The 19,381-nt window shown below is 41.1% G+C and overlaps 2 protein-coding genes and 4 non-coding genes across 6 annotated transcripts; all 6 read left to right on the forward strand.

Moving 5' to 3' along the window:
- Positions 1-297: 297 nt before the first annotated feature.
- Positions 298-7,673, forward strand: RPL4 (ribosomal protein L4). Its single transcript, XM_039493073.1, has 10 exons — positions 298-407; positions 2,114-2,285; positions 3,349-3,455; positions 3,827-3,965; positions 4,508-4,632; positions 5,126-5,255; positions 6,218-6,374; positions 6,598-6,681; positions 7,326-7,446; positions 7,550-7,673. The coding sequence occupies exons 1-10, from the start codon at positions 405-407 to the stop codon at positions 7,589-7,591; spliced, it is 1,080 nt and encodes a 359-aa protein (XP_039349007.1). The 5' UTR covers positions 298-404; the 3' UTR covers positions 7,592-7,673.
- On the forward strand, positions 1,943-2,042 carry LOC120374182. Its single transcript, XR_005585919.1, has one exon. It is a non-coding gene; the product is annotated as a small nucleolar RNA SNORD16 (small nucleolar RNA).
- On the forward strand, positions 3,186-3,257 carry LOC120374180. The gene has a single exon (XR_005585917.1). It is a non-coding gene; the product is annotated as a small nucleolar RNA SNORD18 (small nucleolar RNA).
- On the forward strand, positions 3,661-3,760 carry LOC120374181. Its single transcript, XR_005585918.1, has one exon. It is a non-coding gene; the product is annotated as a small nucleolar RNA SNORD16 (small nucleolar RNA).
- LOC120374179 lies at positions 5,332-5,402 on the forward strand. The gene has a single exon (XR_005585916.1). It is a non-coding gene; the product is annotated as a small nucleolar RNA SNORD18 (small nucleolar RNA).
- Positions 7,674-13,558: 5,885 nt separating the features above from the next.
- SNAPC5 (small nuclear RNA activating complex polypeptide 5) lies at positions 13,559-18,907 on the forward strand. The gene is made up of 3 exons (XM_039492316.1): positions 13,559-13,704; positions 15,478-15,567; positions 16,562-18,907. The coding sequence occupies exons 1-3, from the start codon at positions 13,615-13,617 to the stop codon at positions 16,661-16,663; spliced, it is 282 nt and encodes a 93-aa protein (XP_039348250.1). The 5' UTR covers positions 13,559-13,614; the 3' UTR covers positions 16,664-18,907.
- Positions 18,908-19,381: the final 474 nt, after the last annotated feature.

Raw genomic sequence — 19,381 nt, forward strand, 5'->3', positions numbered from 1 at the left:
CACCCAGCACAGCCCGGGATCAGACAACACTATTTTTAATTTATTGCGCTCTAACGATTCGTTGCACGTTATTTTTGTCATGTTAGCATCATCGTTTTATAAAAACAAACTTTATATTATAGTTTTTGTCAGGCCCGCCTCGGAATCCATCCGCCAAAAAATAGTCCCCAGGCTCGGGAGGGATGGGGAGCCTGAGAGGCCGTGGTATGAGACTATTTCCACAACCTCAATCGGAGGGTGGGTGGGAGATTAGAGGACTCTGTTTCTTGCCGCCTTCTGGGAGGTTTGGGATGGGAGGGTGGAGTGGAGGGTTACATATAGGGAGATGGTAGTAATAGGTCCTTCCTTTTCCGGTTGGGGCCGTTGGCGAGTGAGGAGCGAGAGCCAGAGGCTCCTCTGCCAGCATGGTGAGGCGCGGCCTGGGGGGCTGGGCTGTGGGGGGGCAGGTCGATAAAGGGGAACCGGCGAATGGGGCGAGCACTAAGCCAAGGGACGGGGATGGGAATCGGCGGGCAGCGCGGGCCGCCTGCGGGCGCAGGGCACCGGCAGCGGGACACTCGGCCGCCATTTTGGAGTCGTCAGCGATCGGCCTGCCGCGTGGTGCCGGCCTGGGGGAGCGTAGTAGGCCTGGGCGGGAGGGAGGATGGATCTATTCTGGGGGAGCAGGCCGGTGTGCGATGGGGGGATGGAAACGGGCTTGGATCCCGCGGGACGGGCCATGGCTGAGATCCCGTAGCTCGTAGTTCAGCTGTGGGCCTCGCCTGAGAATCGCTTCTTATTGCGGGGGGGACGAATGGGAACGGGTCCAGCCTGACTCTCGGCTTAATCCGCTTCCCGCCCGTTTCTTTTTTAAAGTATGGAAGGGTTGGATATAGGGCTGTTAAAATGGACTATGCGGGGCCCTGCCCTCTCTCCCCGTCCCAGTTCCTTACCTTCCACCCAGAAAAAATATAGGGTTTGAAAAACGCTTGGGGGTGAAATCATGTTAAAACTTTCCACGTAGTAGCATGAGGCAAGAACCTGGCTTCAGCAGCTTGTAGTTCCATGTATGCGGCCAGCCCAGCCTACCGATTTAGCTGATGGAGGTCGTAGTTGCTGTCATGATGTAGTAGTTAGTGTTGGAAATTCGTGTAATTGACACTTTCATTATTAGGAATTCTTGCAATATATATTATGTATCATAGTTGTTAGCTAAATGCTCCTTTGAGCAAAACTGAAAAAGGAGGGAGGGAGAAGCCTTTAGCATTGCCACACAGTGTTCGTGACTTGAAGGAGAGCTCTCTGTAGCTTGAAACCTTGTTCTTTTTTTCACAACAGAAGTTGGTTGGAATGAAAAATATTTCCTCACTCATAACGTTAATGGCAGATCCACGCCATTTTGTTAAGGCTAGGAGTTTTTCCAAAATATTGGTTATATATATTTGAAGTCCTTATTAGACACTGGAGGGGAAGCAGTACTGGGCCTGGTTAGTTTTTCAGGTTTCCAAGATAACTTTGTAAGTGAAATAACTTTAAGTTTCTTGTTATGCACCAAAACTCCAAAATGCACAGATTTAATAAATGAATGTGTTTTAATTTAAAAGATTACTAATAGATTGTTTAAAGTATCTGAAAATAAAATTCAGTATGGATATAAGAATAACAGTTTTACATCATTGCTTAAAGGTAATAATTGGAGATATACCAATCTCCTAGAACTGGAAGGAACCTTGAAAGGTCATCAAGTCCAGCCCCCTGCCTTCACTAGCAGGACCAATTTTTGCCCCAGATCCCTAAGCGGCCCCCTCAAGGATTGAACTCACAACCCTGCGTTTAGGAGGCCAATGCTCAAACCACTGAGCTATCCCTCCCTGAAGCTGAACTGTGTTGACCTCCCAAGTGTGTATGTGACGACTACAGTATTATGAAGTTGTTTGGTATAAGTATAAATGGAAATGCTTATTGCTGTGATGATAGTGTTTTTTTCTTATCCAGTGTTCAGTGACAGTTGCCTGCTGTCAGTATGCTGGCGCTGTTGAACTGAAGACACTTGACCCTGAGCAATATTTTAAACACCTTTCAAATCTGAACCTCTCAACTTATTGGTGCTGAAGAAAATTCTTGTCTTTTTCAGGCTTGTACTCGTCCATTAATATCTGTATACTCCGAAAAGGGAGAGATATCAGGCAAAAATGTCACCATGCCAGCTGTATTTAAAGCTCCTATTCGCCCTGATATCGTGAACTTTGTTCATACCAATTTGCGCAAGAACAATAGACAACCCTATGCTGTCAGTGAACTTGCAGGTATGATTTGTGTACAGAATTTGAATACGTTCATTTAGATCAGGATTATTGTTTTATTATGTTAATGTATAATACTTGTCAACTTACTGTATACATGCCACTTAGGTTATTTTAATTTTAGCTCTAATACTACTAGGACTTAATTTACACAGTACCTTACAATCAGAAGGACTCAGAACTGCAGCTACCTCTGGTGTGGAACCAAAAATGAACACTGCAGAAAGTATCTTAGCCAACTAGAACCGCAAGGGGAATTTTTGCTAGGTGAAATTAGTTAACAACCCTGTTATGAGTAGTGCCATAAAACAGTGGTTCTCAAGCTTTCCAGACTTCTGTACCCCTTTCAGGAGTCTGAAGCCCAAGTCCCACCAGCCAAGGCTGAGGCATGTAACTTAGCTTTGCGAGGCGCTCTGTGGCATAGAGCTCCAGGCAATTGCCCTGCTTGCCACTCTCTTAACGCCAGCCCTGCACTTGCAACCCTCCTTAAATCCATCCCATGCCGCCCCCTCCCTCCCCAGGGCTCAGGTTGAGAAACACATCAACTCATCTAGATCAGTATACCCCCTGGATACACGTACCCCTGGTTGAGAACCGCTGCCACAGAATACCGGATTGCCATTGGTAGGTAGGTCATCATCTTAGTTTACATTATATTTAAGAGACAACATACTTGATCATGGTCTGATACAGGGAGGGCTGATGCTACAAGTTTTCCTCCTAAGTTTCCCATCCAAGTACTAAAGGGGCATAAACCTATATGTATGTTTACAGTGTGCATCTTAAAGTTCAGTAAACTTTGTAATTTACATTATCATTTTGATAGTGTAATAGTATAGTCCCAGTTATTGTCTGTGTCCAAATTGGTGTTCAAGCTTCAAAATCTGTCTTAATTTAACTACGTAGAAATGATGAGATTCCACTTCATTGGTCCGTGTTTCTGAACTATATGATATCAGTGGAAGTTCTGATTCTCTTGAATTCTTCATTCCTATGATTTAGAAAAAACAGATTGTTTCGCTTTCTCTGGACTTTTACTGATGAATTAAAAAAAAAATTGTTTCAGGACATCAGACCAGTGCTGAATCTTGGGGTACTGGAAGAGCTGTTGCTCGTATTCCCCGAGTGCGAGGTGGTGGAACTCATCGCTCTGGCCAAGGTGCTTTTGGAAATGTATCCTTTTGATTTTGGTTGTGACTGTTGAGTCGGTGTAAAATTGAACTTTTTGAGGGGATGGGGAGCAGAAATCTAAACAATTAACTGATAACCATGAGAAATCTGTTAGTCTTTAAGGTGCCACCGGACTCTTCTTTCCTCATGGTAACAACGATCTTTAGATCTTTTAATTTTTGAGATACACATTGCTGTTGGTTTAGCTTGCCATGATGTCGTAATTTGCGTCTTACTCTGTACTCAGTGACAGTTGCCTGCTGTCAGTGAGCTGGTACAGATGGTTGACGAACAGCTAATGCTGAGCAAGACTTTAAAAGGTCTTGTTTTGTAAAAACATTTGAAAAGTTTTATTCTTAACTGTGGATGCATAGATGTGTCGCGGAGGCCGTATGTTTGCTCCAACCAAGACTTGGCGACGTTGGCATCGCAGAGTAAATACAACTCAAAAACGGTATGCCATCTGTTCTGCTCTGGCAGCTTCTGCTCTCCCAGCACTGGTCATGTCTAAAGGTGGGTATGTTGAAAATTCCAGAATGCTTGCTCTTTACTGCGGCACAGCGTGCCAACAGCTCATTATTGTATTGCCAGGGGCTAATTTAGTTTACTCCAAAGAAGTTGAGTGTTGTACAGTATTACAGTACAACTTTTTAATGGTATCCACGTCATGTGAAATGTTTCAAATAAAAGGAGCATTATGTTGAGTAAAGCTGAACTAAAAGTACAGCGAGGTTATACAGAACAGAATGGAAACAGCCTGTCATTGATGTGACTCTTGCCCTGGTAGTTTATGGTAGTCAGTTGCAGAAATACCAGTTTTTAGTCACATTCCAGATCATCACTATGATTGTTACTCTTATTAGAGGCCCAAGACAAGTTGAACTAACCTCAGCCCTAGAAGTAGTCCTTACAGGTATGATTTGAGGGGACACCAATGGGGTCCTGTGATGAAGTTTGCATTACTGCTTTTGCTATATATGTTCATTATTACATGGAGATTTGTGTGGGCAAAAAATAATCGATAACTTATCAAATTCTCGTAAAATTCTTATCAGGCCACCGCATTGAGGAGGTTCCAGAACTTCCTCTGGTAGTTGAGGACAAAGTTGAGGGTTACAAGAAAACCAAAGAAGCTGTTCTTCTTCTGAAGAAGCTTAAAGCATGGAATGACATTAAAAAGGTGAGTTGTTTACTGTCAGTACAAGTAAACCTTTTACAAATCCCCATTAAAACATTGCTCATGCCAGACTGCAGCTCAGTAAATTAATATGTTGGCTCTAAAGTCTTCATTTGCTATAATTTAATTAGTAAATAATATAAATTTTGATGTTTGCTTTTTATATGCTTTATTCATATCTTGACTTCACTTTGCTTAAAAATTAAATACTTGACAAACTGTAGTGGGTTCAAAGCAAATTATAGTCGATCAATGCAAATTTCTCTTTCACTATGCTGCTTCACGTCTCTGCCCACTTCCTTCTAAGACTCTTCATTTCAGTGTTGCATAGAAAAGCATTTTAATAGCCTAATTTATCTCCAGAATGATGAACTTTTCACTGGTCCGTGTTTCAGATGAACAGTGATGATGGTGAAAATCTGACTTCTTGATTGTGCTGCCTCTTAATAGTGGGAATTGTACTGTTTGGATTTCTAGATGTGTTCTTTCTGCATAGGTTTATGCCTCTCAGCGTATGCGTGCTGGGAAGGGTAAGATGAGGAATCGCCGTCGCATCCAGCGCAGGGGACCCTGCATTATCTATAATGAGGACAATGGCATCATCAAGGCTTTTAGAAATATTCCAGGTAACTTTGAATTACTGAACAAATGGCAGTATGTCTTTTATTGGGAGGCTCTGGTCTTCTGTTTGGATGAGAGTACCTAGAATGATGAGATTCCACTTCATTGGTCCGTGTTTCTGAAACACATGATTTTGTGGAAGTTCTGACTACTATTTGAATTCAGTGAATGTGTATACAGTAAAAGCTTTTGTTATCTGGCATGTAGGTTGTCGTATGACACTACCTATCACTATGGGCAGCGCTTGGCATACACCCAGATCACTAAAAATACACTTAACACTAAAACTATACTGAACATAATTTAATCTTTGATTCAGAAGGCACTTCAGGATCTTGCAGTGTCTCAGGGTCATCATTATCAACATCCAATTATTGTAGATGTAGAAGGTGTAGGAGATTGGGCTGTATCTGTAATGACCCTATGACGCACCCTGGAAGCTGCTTTTTTTAATAGATCCCTGATATCAGCTTGCTTGTTTTCTGCCTCTTTTGCATAAAAGTAGAGTGCAGAATGTGCAGTTGCATAACCTGGGCAGTATACTAGTCCCAGTTACTAGATTGAAGATTTGTATTGGGAGATATCAGAAATGCCGGTTAATAGAGTTTTTTTCCAGTTGGTGAAGTGCCGGATAACGCAGCTTTTACTGTACCTCTGAAAGAATGCGTTTAGTATGTTTAAGGGCATTGTTGGCATGGTTAGAGATCTGTTTCATTTATTTGATAAAATGTTCATATGGAGCAGAAAGATAACTTGCTGTTACTGATACCGTCTCCATTTTTTTGTCCTTTCAAATATTGTAAAAATAAATTTCATACATTGTTTTGTAATCTTGATGCCTGTATATCTTTGTAGTATAAAGTCTTTAAAACTAGTAAACCCATACTTGCTTTTTGTGGACTGAACTGCTCTGATTTTGCTATTATATCAAGTGAAATACAAATACTGTGATCTTGTCTCATTTTAGGAATTACTCTTCTCAATGTAAACAAGCTGAATCTTTTGAGACTTGCTCCAGGTGGCCATGTTGGGCGTTTCTGCATTTGGACTGAAAGTGCCTTCCGAAAGCTGGATGAGTTGTATGGTACCTGGCGTAAACCTGCTACCCTAAAGAGTGACTATAAGTATGTATATCTAGAATCTGACTTGTCAGAATTGTCTTACCGACATTTTTAGCCAAGTGATATGGTATTAGTCAACACAAAAGTTCTGTAACTTTCGTTTAGTGGTAAGATTTAGTCTTAACTAAGGATGTAAGGTTTCCTAAATAGCTGGCTCTTCATAAAACTGAGTACAGATTAAATATCCCCACCTAATTTTGATTCTAAATGTTTGTGTTTTGTGTAGCCTACCAATGCATAAGATGACCAATACAGACCTTGGAAGAATCTTAAAAAGCCAGGAGATCCAGAAGGCCCTGCGTGCACCAAAGTAATTATTTTTATCTAATTACAAAGTATAAGGGTTTATTTGAACATTTATTCAACTTTTTGGGATGAGAGGGTGTAGGACACTCAACATGGCAAACCAGAATGTTCTTGTCCTTTCAATTTCTTGGTTTAAAAATCCTATGAAGAATTTGGCTTTATGTAGATTAATTCAGGGTACATGGTCAAGTGGTTCTAGCTCTAGAAATAAGGTTTTGGCTATAAGTGGAATATTTAGAAACGATTCCTGAGGAATTTACACCTTCTGCAGTATATTTACAACCACAAAAATACAATATTGTTTTAATATATGAAAACCAGAAAGTGAAACTGGCTAGCTTTCCATTCCATTTTTTCCAAGCGGAATGAAATTTGAAATTAATGTGGACAGTCCCTTCCCAGCTGAGTGCCGTACATTCTGTAGCATAATCCTTCACTGTTTCCCTGTTTTTCTGACTAACTTTGCCTTACCGAACTAAATATACAGGGTGTCTGGATTTAAGACCAAAGATGTTATCAGTGTCCTTCAGATTCTGTAGTTCTTGAAAATTAAGGATCAGTCCACTTTTCTGGAAGAAATAATATATTCCAGCTCTTAAACAGTTTTGCATCTCCATGAAGTACACTAATCGAGAATTGTATTTACAGTAAAAAGATTCACCGTAGAGTTCTCAAGAAGAATCCTCTGAAGAACCTGAGAGTCATGATAAAACTGAATCCATATGCCAAGACAATGCGACGCAATACTATCCTGCGCCACGCTCAAAATGTGAGACTCAAGTTAGATGTCTAATCTAAGCGTTATTTATTATATATTCTTTGCGTGTTTCTGACGACTAATCTTTTTTTTTCTTTCCTCCCCCTCCCTACAGCACAAAAGCAAACAAGAGAAGAAGTCAAAGGCTGCAGCATAATGCACTCATCAGGCTTACCCACTTACGTTCAAAAGTCTGATGCGGATTTACAACAAATAAATATTCTATTGAGTTGGTGAAAGTGTCTTTGTTGTTTGTGACCACTACTGCAAATGCTTTGGAGAGAGGAAGGGTGCAGTGAAAGTAAATTAAACTATAGATGAGAAATTACTTATTTTTTGTGTCCACTGTTGTTTATTCTATCAGAAAGCATAATGGGGGATGCAAGTGAAAGGTGCATTTTAAAAAAAAAAAAGTCTTTCATTATTGTAAAACTTAAATGTAGCTAAATTTTATTAAAAGGGAGGGAACTTGATAGCTGGGTTATTGTGGGATCACGGGCTAGGGCTCCCAGAGTTACTACTGGAGTTGGTGTTAGCCCCAGTGGGAAACTGTGGAAAGGGAAAGCCCCTAGTGTAGACAATGCCTAGATAATAAGCAGGTTTATTCTAAGGAAGTTTCACCTCAGAGTTGAGCTAAATTGCCCTTTAATACTGAACTATGACCCATGTATAATATTTTAAGCGTTAAAAATCTATAGTAAGGTTCCCATGCCGATACTGCTCCCTGTGACCCATCCAGCTTCTAAAGTATGGAGACTCTCACTACTTGCCAAACAATACAAGATTTTTCTGTTGTGTATGAATCAAGCTTGTCTAACAAACATTTTCCCCATGAAAAACTGACAAGTTTTTGGTTGAAAGATGAAGTGTAGAGAAGGGAGGGAGGAGAATTGAAATGAAGAGTTGAATTAGATGACAAATTCTGAATTGTCTTTTTAATGAAGTTTAAGACTGGAGGAATAAACTACAGGACTGGTGGTCAGCAGTGAAAGTAAGGTGAAAAAATGGGTGTGGTTGAATGGATTTAGGGTGCAATTCTAGACAGGAAAAGCATGAGGGAAAATCAGGAGTGGATAAAAAGACATAAAAAGCTGGCTTACTCTGAGACTGAAGAGGCAGAGTTTGAACTTCATTCAGAAAGACAACAGTGACAGAATAACATCATAGTGAAGGTAACATGGGTAAAGCAACGCTATGTTGAAGTTTGTCTTTTACAAAGGCTAGGAGGAGTACTATGACTCTATAGATGGAATGAGCTTGATACTTGCTTTCTCTTGCTGAGTATATAACATGCAGTTGGCTGTACTGAATTAACAGCCTTTTTATAATTAAGCCTAGAAATAGGATCCTCTACTCTTAGGGCAAATGTAAAGCAAACGCAACATTCTCAAATTCAAAAATAGCTTCTCAAATTAACCTTTTAAATTCTCACAGTTCTTTGGACAGGGAGGGACTATGCATTACAGACATTATGCAAAAGAACTTCAAAATCAGAGTTTTTAATGGAAAATGGTTAAACAGATGTAAATCTTAGCTATGATAGGCTGAAAAATTTGAAACTTCACTGTGCTACTAAGACTCTAACTTATAAACCTAACATGGATTATTAATATTGAGTTCAGTTAAGCTGTTGGAGTGCTCAAAGCCTTTTGCTGCTGCAGAACCAGCTGGGGACATAAACAGAATTTTTAATCCATTACTACTACATTTGAGACGTGGGGATTTCAAGAGCTTATACTTAAATACCTGCCTAGCTAACTTATTCCTTAGTAACTGTGTACATGAACCTGCTAGTTAAGGAGATCTGTAGTGTATTCCATCTGAAATCACAGATAAAATGCAAATAGTTTCTGGATCAAAAATAGTAAAGATACCCAATATGGGAACCCTGCTAGCTATCAAAGTACTCAATATGCGTAACAACCACACGGTGGCAGTTGAGAAATAGAAATCTCCATGCCTGTTTAGTCAACCTCCTCTTGCCAAACTAATGAAGGCAAATGTTCCAAGAGTATTTTATTCTTGGATACTAAGAGCCTAATGAGAATTAGGACCCCATTTACTCTAGAGCTACATTGTTTTTGGGTTTGTTTTTTTTTTTAAATCCTGTCCTAAAGATTCTAATGTGTAATATAAAATGCAGCAAGGGAAGAACAGAGGATGAGAGTAACCCATGCTCATAAACTAGATATATATGCAATTAGCCTTCAACTAGAAGAATATGATACTCAGTGCATTAAGACTGAGTGTCATTACAGTAGACTGCTTATTTCCCATCTCTGTTGTGCAGGAATGCTATAGCAACTGGTTATGGTTAGTGACTGCAAAATGTTTAAGGATGATATGACATTCATACTATATTAGTCACCCTGTATGCAACACAATTTGGTGTAAAGGATTTGACATTTAGGTCCAGGGCTACTCCCTTATTTACCATACACATAAGCTACTGAAAAGCACCCTTAACTTGCACCTGTTCACACTGGGTACAACAATAATTCCAAGAGCTCTATATCAGACTAAAATATTGTAAATGGATATTTCTAAATTCTCATTAGGTTTATAAACCTAATGTCTGAAATAATGTGTGCATTCAACAGGTTACATTAGTAGCTAGAGTTACGGGTGAGATACAAAGATATTTTTATATGAAGTTGGGTTGAGTTACTATCAGATTTTAAATATTTCAAATAGCCTCTAGCTTTTTAGATATAAAAGTTGTCAGGTTTTTTATTACAAAAATAATTCAACTCTTCCCAACAAAGGGACCAAATGTTAATTTGTTTAATAAGCTCATTTTAATAAAATTTCTGACAAGACTCGGGAAGCTAAAATGGAAAGTGAGACTAGTACTCATATTTAAAAACATCAGTTTTTGGAAAACCTCTTTGCTATTTTTTTTTTAAATTAAATACAGTAGATCCTCAGGTCAGTTTGTAATTCTGGTGTTCGTATCTATCAACTATACACCTCATTTGGAACCAGATGTATGTAGTCAAGCACCAGCAGAGATTAAAAAAAAGCAAATTACCATACTGTGTTAAATGTAAACTATTTTTTAAAAAAAAAGGGAAAGTAGCATTTTTTTCCATGCAGTGAAGTTTCAAAGTTGTATAAGGCAGTGTTCAGTTGTAAACTTTTGAAAGAACAGTTGTGTTTTGTTCAGAGTTACAAAAAACCTTCATTCTCCAGGTTTTTGTAACCATGAGGTTCTACTGTACTGTTATTCCCTCGGATACTCCTTTTAAGACTGAAGCAGAAATGAGAGATCCTGTGTTTATTCCCAAATATTCTTTGTTGATAGACCGCAAAGCCCAAAAACATGAGTCAAAATAATGAAAAATTAAATTCCACAATGTTTATGAACCAAATGTACAATTTGCCTTTAAGAATTTAAATAATCCTCTCCATTTTAGGATAAAGAGAGGCTGAGTAAAAATTAATCTAACTCTGTACATATTTCCATTTAACAACCAATCACTGGTATGTTAGTTTCCTAACATATAGCATATGATAGCTCAGATAGTATGATTTTTTTATTGTAAAGAATGTAATCACAAATCATCTAAATCCTGTGCTTATTTTAATGTCACTTTCTTTTTACCTCCCTTGAATAATTTGTTTGGAAGTATGATTGGCAAAAGTTACAAAGGGGGGGAGAGGGCCATTTATGAATATAGCCGTTTACCAAAGCTAGATCCCTGAACAACTTTCAAGAGATTACAGCAGTAGACCCTATAAATCAAGTTAGAGTGGCAGATTTTAATGCATTGAGAAAATAGCCAGCTTTTTATAGTCTGGCAAAAAGATTTTCAAGTTTATTACTATATTTTATATAGTATAATATAACTTCCTATAAAAATATTTGACTTTATTTATACTCATTCATTTACTGTAGATTTTTGGGTGGTGCAAAGAGTAGACTGGCCCAAGGATTTAAATATACCCTTCCTAAACCATCCTTAGTATGTGATGGAGCTTGAGGACAAACAAGTGACTGAAAGCAGTGTGCCTCTTAGCTCTTCTGTTTGCTCCATGCCTTTTTTTTTTTTCAGCTATTACCAGCTGCCAGACAAAGTGTAGTAAAGTAACTTCCTCTTCAAGTTTAAAGTATCAGTGACAAACCTCCATCCATCCCAAATATCAGAGGACTATTCTGAGTTGCATAAGTCTGGATTGCATCTTAACTAGTACACAAAATCATTAACTTATTTCAGGAAGGACTAAGAAACCACTGTGTACACACAGCTGGAGTACAGTATGGATGTATTTGCAGCTGGTACTATAGTTGCACTTTTGCTATAATGTTGTTTATGTTACTACACATGGAAGATGTAAACTTCCCAATGACTCAAGAGTACTAGTGCATTTGGAACAATGGTGATCTATGGAGGAGTAAGAAGTTTTGCCTTGTAGCTGGACCAAATTAACGTATGAGTCCTATGCCATGTTTTACTCTTTTAGAATTATAAGGTTTTTAAATAATGTGTTTTTAAGGTTCTTTGACAAGGGCCTTGAGAAAACCATTGCATATTCAAGTGTTAAGTAGTCAACCCTTTATTCCCCCATGGGAAATAAAGGACAGAATGGTTTTGAGGACAAGGCATAAGAGTGGATGGTACCAGAGAGAAATTTGAACTTCTGGCTGTGCTACAGACTTGTAATTGAAAACAAATCCCTCACTTTCCAAGGCAAGATGTTTGTAAATATCTTAATATCCCTGCCTCAAGCTTCTACAATAGTATAACACTGTGTTTTGATTATCACTATGACATTTTCAAGCCTTAAAGGAGAGAAACAGCTTAAAAAAGCCTCGTTATTCACAGCCTCTTATGTTTTATATCTCTATCCCTTTTTTTCAACATCTAGTCTTTTACAGTCATGAGACACATTTAAATGGTGAACTTTCAAAGGACTTAATTTGACCTTTACAAGAATAGACAATCATTTACTCATTAAAATAGCAGACCTATGATTGTGGGCAGCGTAAGTGAAATTTTTCACCACCTTCCATGTTGATCAGACCCTATGTTTTCGAACAGACCTAGGTTATAGTGGGCCTATTCTCCCTGCAAAGCCTGCACTGGACAATTGAGCTCAATACACATGATGTAAAATCTTCCTCTTTCCCCTTACCCGATCATCTGGGGTTGGAGTCATCATCCAAGCAGCTACCATCTTTATCTGTTTGAGGCACCTGCTTACTAGCTTTGATTCAATCCATCCATTACTTCCTTCCTTCGTTCTCCTCTGAGTCTTTCCTCTCCTTCCATGCTCTCTTCACCATATCCCTTTCATTCATCCTGTGTGCCCGAAGCAGTGAAATCCTGCTTCCTAGATTTTGTCAGCCACATCCTGAACTGTGATTTCCATCCTCCTAACCCCTTCATTGGGCAATCTGTCCCAGCCTCTAGCGAAGATCTCTCATTTTGAAAACCAGTGGGGCTCTGAACCCCCACTTAAAATACTTGAATAGAGGTTGGTGAATGGGTGAAGGGCCTGTAGCGGTGGGCTTGCTGCTGGGCGAGCCTGGCCCTATCCTGTCTGGGTGACAGCGGCTATTCTGGCCACCGTGACAGCGACGGAACCTGGGGCCTCTCCCTCAAGTGACCAGATGTCCCGACTAGATTGGGACAGTCCCGCCATTGGGGGCTGTGTCTTATAGAGGCGCCTATTACCCCCCATCCCCTCCCGCTATTTCACACTTGCTGTCTGGTCACCTCCCCCTCTGCCCAGCAGGAGGCAGGCTCTGGGGCGGCCCCCAGAGGGGAGGCGCGAGACACTCTCTGGCAGCTGCACGTGGCGGTTCCAGTTTCCCTCAGGCAGACACGACGGCGCGTGCACGGGGGTGGGGGGGCGGCAGCCTGAGGCGGGCCGGGCCGGGCTCTCCCTCGCCCCGTGGCCCCGGCTCAGCCTGAGGCGGCAGCTGCGGCCGAGCCTGGCGCGGGACCACCTTGATTGGCGGCGCTAGCGCCCCGCCCCGCCTCTCCCAGGGGGCCGGAAGCCGCCGCAGCACTTCCGCCCACACACGATGGCGCCTTTCCCAGCCGCGTCTCGCCAGGGGACGCGTCATCGGCCTGCGCCGCCTGGCTGCGATTGGAGGGGCCGGGGGTGGGGCGAGGGACGCGCCGCCGCCGCCGCCGCCGCCGGGGGGCTTGAGGCGGCCGGGCCGCGGGGAGGATGCTGAGCCGCCTGCAGGAGCTGCGGAAGGAGGAGGAGACGCTGCTCCGGGTGAAGGCGGCGCTGCACGATCAGCTCAACCGGCTCAAGGTCAGCGGGGCCCGGGCCCGTCTCCCCCCGCCCCCGTGTTGCCCTGGCTCGGGGCCGAGCGCCGGGGCCTTCCAGCGGGATCCGCCCGCGGGCTGCCTGCTTCCTCCCCCCCAGGCTTGTCTCTCGGCCCTGCCCCTCCCCGCCCCTGGAGCCCGGCCCTTCTCCCGTCCCCAGCCCGCGGGCGGGGCCTGGCCTGGCCTGCGGTGGAGGAGGCTCGAAGTCTGCCCCTTCCCTGGGACTCGTTACACGGGGCTATTCCTGTGTGGCCGCAATGTTAACCGGTGAGCGCCGTCAGGCGCAGGCCGGCTGGCCCTTCACCGGCCGGGGCGGGCCCGGCGGCTCAGTTCGATAACCCTTCAAATGGTTTAAACAGTAAACTTTTAAAAAAGTATTTACATCCCGATTTCTAACTGTAATCACACCTTAACCCCCCCCCATGTACAATCTCTGCTTGTATGTTGAAGAGAGACATTTTAGACAACCAAGCAGAAACTTCTTATTTTGCACTTGTTTGTGTATTCCTTTATTTTCCTTTTCGTTATTTTTGTCATACAGTATCCTGTTTGAAAGAAGAAGTGGCATTATGATGTAGTTAGCTAGATTTTTACTTATGTCTTGAATAACTAAAAATACTTTAAAAATTGGGAGGCATGATTGGTGGTTAGAGCAGGAGCGTGGGAGTCAAGACTCCAGCATTCTTTTCCAAGTGATTCATTCTGTAAACTTGGACAAATTGTTTTGTTGCTTTATAGCTTTAGTTTCCTCATCTTTAAAGTAGAGATCATGTCTTTGTTCCAGAGGTTTTGTAAGGCTTAATTCAGTTGTTTTTAAAACACTTTGAGATCCTTGACTGAAAATGTATATGTGCAAAATACTAAAACGTAAATTATTTAACTAAGTGCACTTGTTCTTTGACAAAATTATTTGAGTGAAGGCTCCTTTCATTACAGCACTTAGGAGATAGCTTGCCATGACCTATACAGTTTTTTCATAGCTATTTCCTGCAGCAATTGTTTGAATGCCGTAAAGTTTTGCAAGGCAGAGTGTGACTGTCTGTGAGATGCCAAGACTGCAGTATGAGAAAGGTGACAGAATTATTAATAGACAATTCACCCAGGGAATGCACTGATCATATATCATTTCCGGCAAGGGATATAATGTCTTTCAGAAGCATGCTGGTATGTGCAGAGTTTTCAGCATCACAGTTTTCAGAAGTGATGTCCATCACTTTATCACCTTCAGATCTCACCATATTTAAAAGGATGTGGTATTGTAAAATTAACTTCAGAAAAGCATGCGAGCAGAGCAACAAAGCTCTGCTCAGTTTCACATGCTTCTTTGTATGTATCAGAAATAGATTAGACTTGTCAAATACCAGTAAGTGGGTATAAGTATGCCACCCAGTATGTAGCAGTCTTTGGTGAATTGCTTATATTCAGACTTGCTTCCTGTTTTCTTCATATTGTGTTGAAAGTAGAATTTGTAATTTTAAAGGTATTATTAACTAGTAATAGTTCCTGCGCTGTGGGCTGTTCCACAAGACACATGATACAGAACCTGGTGTGTAGCTTCATGTTCAGGATATATAGTTCGCATCAAGATCATCACAAGAGCTCTTAACAGTTGGTACTATGAGTTCAATGTATTGGAATTTACCTTCAAAAGGCTACTTTGTCACTCTTCAAAAACACTCAAGTTCTATTTATTGTATCTTGCTAACAGGCACAAAGAAAATAACTGCTGGGAAGATTTATTCCATTATCTTATTTCTAGGTGGAAGAGCTGGCCCTTCAATCTATGATTAGCTCCAGAGAGAAGAATGTAATGGTCTCTCCACCAGGTATCACAGAGGAGACTCAAAAAGTAAGGAACACTCTTGCCTTTTGAAAGGAAGAAGGCTCACTCATTTCTCATGTAATACTACACAGAACCATAAGTATCAAAGAATATGAAAGCAACAAAATATTATCTGTTCTTGTTTGAGTCACTCTATATGAGGAAGTTTCTGGTAAACATTTTACATAGGATTCTTATATCGCAGGGGTCGGCAAACTTTCAGAAGTGGTGGGCCGAGTCTTCATTTATTCACTCTATTTTAAGGTTTCGCGTGCCAGTAATACATTGTAACGTTTTTAGAAGGTCTCTTTCTATAAGTCGATAATATATAACTAAACTATTGTTTTATGTAAAGTAAATAAGGTTTTTAAAATGTTTAAGAAGCTTCATTTAAAATTAAATTAAAACGCAGAGCCCCCTGGATCGGTGGCCAGGACCCGGGCAATGTGAGTGCCACTGAAAATCAGCTCGCGTGCCACCCTCGGCACACATGCCATAGGTTGCCTACCCCTGTTATATTGTTACACTACTCACCAGCTAAGAAACCAAATAAATGACTTCTCCCTCTTTTCCTCCTAACACCACCAGGTTGATTCTGGGAGTTGGATTGGGAAACACTTGCCTTACATTTACATAGTCTTAATTCACAGTCAGTAAAGCTTAGCATGCTGGAAGCAAGGAAGTATAAAGCTTTTGCTGTAACTTTGTTTAGCCAGGATACTACAGGGGATGGAAATTTGGTGCATTGTCAAATAGTAACTCTTTGCTAAATATATGATCAGGCTAGAACTAGTTAAAACTATGCTGTGGAGAAGTTGCTGCTTACCAGCTCAGTGAGCTTTATTATTCACTGAGTTCAGTACAGAAAGGTCTCTCTCTAAAAAGGTTGTTGAGGTTCTGAAAGGTGCTGAAGCTTATTTAATTTTTTATTAGCACTGAGATCCTCAGAGGGAAGATGCTATAGAAGTGCTCAGTATTACTATTCCTCTTGATTGATAACTTGAACTTGTTGTTATACCAGACCCTTGGGCAGATGGACAATGAGGCTGCTATCAATCAAACTGAATTACAGCTAAGTATTCAAGACCATGAAGAGGAAGAGGAGGATGAATCGGACTCCTGAAGGGGGGGGAAATGGGAGACAGCTGGTGTTATTTATCCTAGACTCAGGAAATTCCCCTTTGTTCAAGCAAAACTTCCCATCAGATTCTACTTGGTGCTGTACACAGATATGAACTACATAAATGAATGAAAATTACTTTTGGAGGGTTCCAGTGAGGTTAGACTGGTGGCACAGATGACACAAGCTTGTCAAAATCTTGTTTTGGATGTTAAAAGAATGAAAAGTTGTTCCACAAATATGTAGCATGATCCCTTTTACATTTAAAGCCTAAAATGTAGTTTACTACTTGTTTGTATATAGGTGGGAAAAGTTAATGTAGTTAACTAATTTAGTTCACTAAAGCAATAACTATTCCAACTGTAATTCCACAAAAGTGGAGATTAGGAAATTAAAGTGATCTAGGAAATGAAAAATGATGGCCCTTCCAGAATTCATGTAATGTTATACTAATAAGTTAGTGTTGCACTTGTCAGCAGACAAAGCATTTCCTCTCCTGCTGACTTGCAGATACTAAATCACTGCAGCTGATTCTTGGATCATTCCTTAAATAGATGTTAGAAGGCATAGAAAACCAAACTTGCGTTATGCTGCTAAAAATAGAAAATAAAGGTAATATCTTAACTGAGGCATCCTTGTCAACCTCTCATACTAATAAAATGTTTATACACTAGATTTTAAAAATCTGGTTTATAAAATGTGTGTAAAGCATTCCAGTGTTGATTAGGATTAAGCTTTAAAGCTCCTGTTGATGTCTCCCCTAGCAATAGTAGCCCTGCACAAAAATTTAGTAGATAACCAAATAAATGTCATTTAACTTATTTAACAAATGGGGAGGGGGAAGTTTGCAATATGTTCAGTGTCCTAGATGTGGTTATAAAACATGATCCAACTTCTAGATAGCTCCTGCCCTTGATTGTAGGAAAATATTTGAGGAAGGGCTCTTGGTTAAAGCTTAGCTTTGGTTTGTAGTTATGGAAACTAACTTTTAGAATGTAAGGATAGCATCATCTTCTATTGCTGAAGTTCAGCCTGGCTCTGAGTGTAATTGAAGTTTCAATCTTGTCTAGGAGAATGATTTGCAGGCTTTTCCCCAAACTCATTAGGGCTGGGGGAGGCTAGGCAGAACGTTTCTGGGCCAGATATGTCCCAAGTTTAGGTGAGAATGTCAGAATAATGGGATTGTTTTTGAAAAGTGTATACTCTTGCACAAGTAGTTTGTAAGGGTAGCGGGACACGACCTGTGTCGTTCCTTTGTTTTGTAGAGGTGAGTATATTTGCTGGCACTTGATCCGACTCTTTCCCCTTATCTCGAGACAGCGACAGCTTGTTGCCCTCCTTTCTCTTGCCTAAACTCCAGGCAAAACATGTTCTGTAACAGTTAACCTTAGGCCTCATCTAGTCTGGACAATTTTGGCATGTTATTGTTGGCTGAGTGTCTAAAACGGTAGCACGTGTGTGTAAAGGCATACTTTATACCATGTTAACCTTGCCCTGATGAAGTCTAAATAACACTTGTTCTTAGCCTATGCTTGCTTTTAAAGTTGTAGTGCTAATGTAGACAAGAAACACAAGCAAATTAGCTTGCATGCTACAAGTAGGCCTCCTGCCACTGTTCCACTGAGGCCATATGCACTTGAAGTGGCTAACATGCTGCTGGATGTGTGGATAAGTGGATTTACATGTTCTGAGAGTTCTGGGCCACTACTAGTGTACATATGGTATAGTTTTCTAGTGGAGACAGGACCTTAGCCTGAACAGCTTTTAAACTCCATTTAAACATGGTTTGTACTGTGGGACCAAAGGGTTTGGATTTGAGCCAGGCGAGTGGATGGATACATCATTAGCAGTACTGATGGCTGATCTGCTGTTGATGGATGGAGGCAGACTGCCATCCTCCTTCTGCAGCATTTGATCCTGCTAAGCATGAGAAACTCAGGTAGATGGCAGGAGTCCTGGGCAACGTGGTAGAATGGTTTGAGTCCTTTCTGAAAGCATTGGCTCAAAGCCCTAGTGATGGAAAAGCTGCTCCTTTGCCACCAGATGCCTTACTTTGAGTATCATCCAAGGATCAATGCTTTGTAGACTTCTACTCAATGTTGGCAATACAGTCCATGTGCACAATATGCAGATGAACACAGCTCTACTTTCTCTCTGCAATGTACAACAATGCCACTTTCAGTAAGTTAGTGATTGGATGAGACCAGCTCATGGCTGAACAAAAGCTGGTTGAAGCTGAATCCAGGCAAGACATGTGATGCTGATGTCAGAGGAAAGCACTGAGTTTGCAGCCACTGTCCAGTCTCCTTTGGTTAATGATACATATCCACAGTTGATCACGTCAGTTTGCAATTTAGGAGTGCTCCTGGATTCCTTGCTGATGCTAAGCTCTTCCTTAGAATGAGTTGCTTGCTACCGTGCCCAGCTGTTTAAACGTCTCCATCTTCTTCTGGTGGTGGATTACCTGCCCTCAATAATATCTGCATTGGTCACCTACCAGCTGGGCTACAGCAATACAAACTATGTGGACATGAAGCAATCAGCCTGCAGGAAACTCCAACTATTACAAAATACAGCAGTGCAGCTACTGTGAGCACATCAAACTTGCCCTCAGCTCTCTACACTGGCTCCCCAAGAAATATTGTCAGTCATAATTCCAGGACAAGGATTGTGTTCAACATCTTTGCTCCTCAGTCACAATGTAAGTGTCTCCAGTGAGGG

This window comes from Mauremys reevesii, linkage group 10 (assembly GCF_016161935.1).
Source record: "Mauremys reevesii isolate NIE-2019 linkage group 10, ASM1616193v1, whole genome shotgun sequence".
Taxonomy (NCBI): domain Eukaryota; kingdom Metazoa; phylum Chordata; order Testudines; family Geoemydidae; genus Mauremys; species Mauremys reevesii.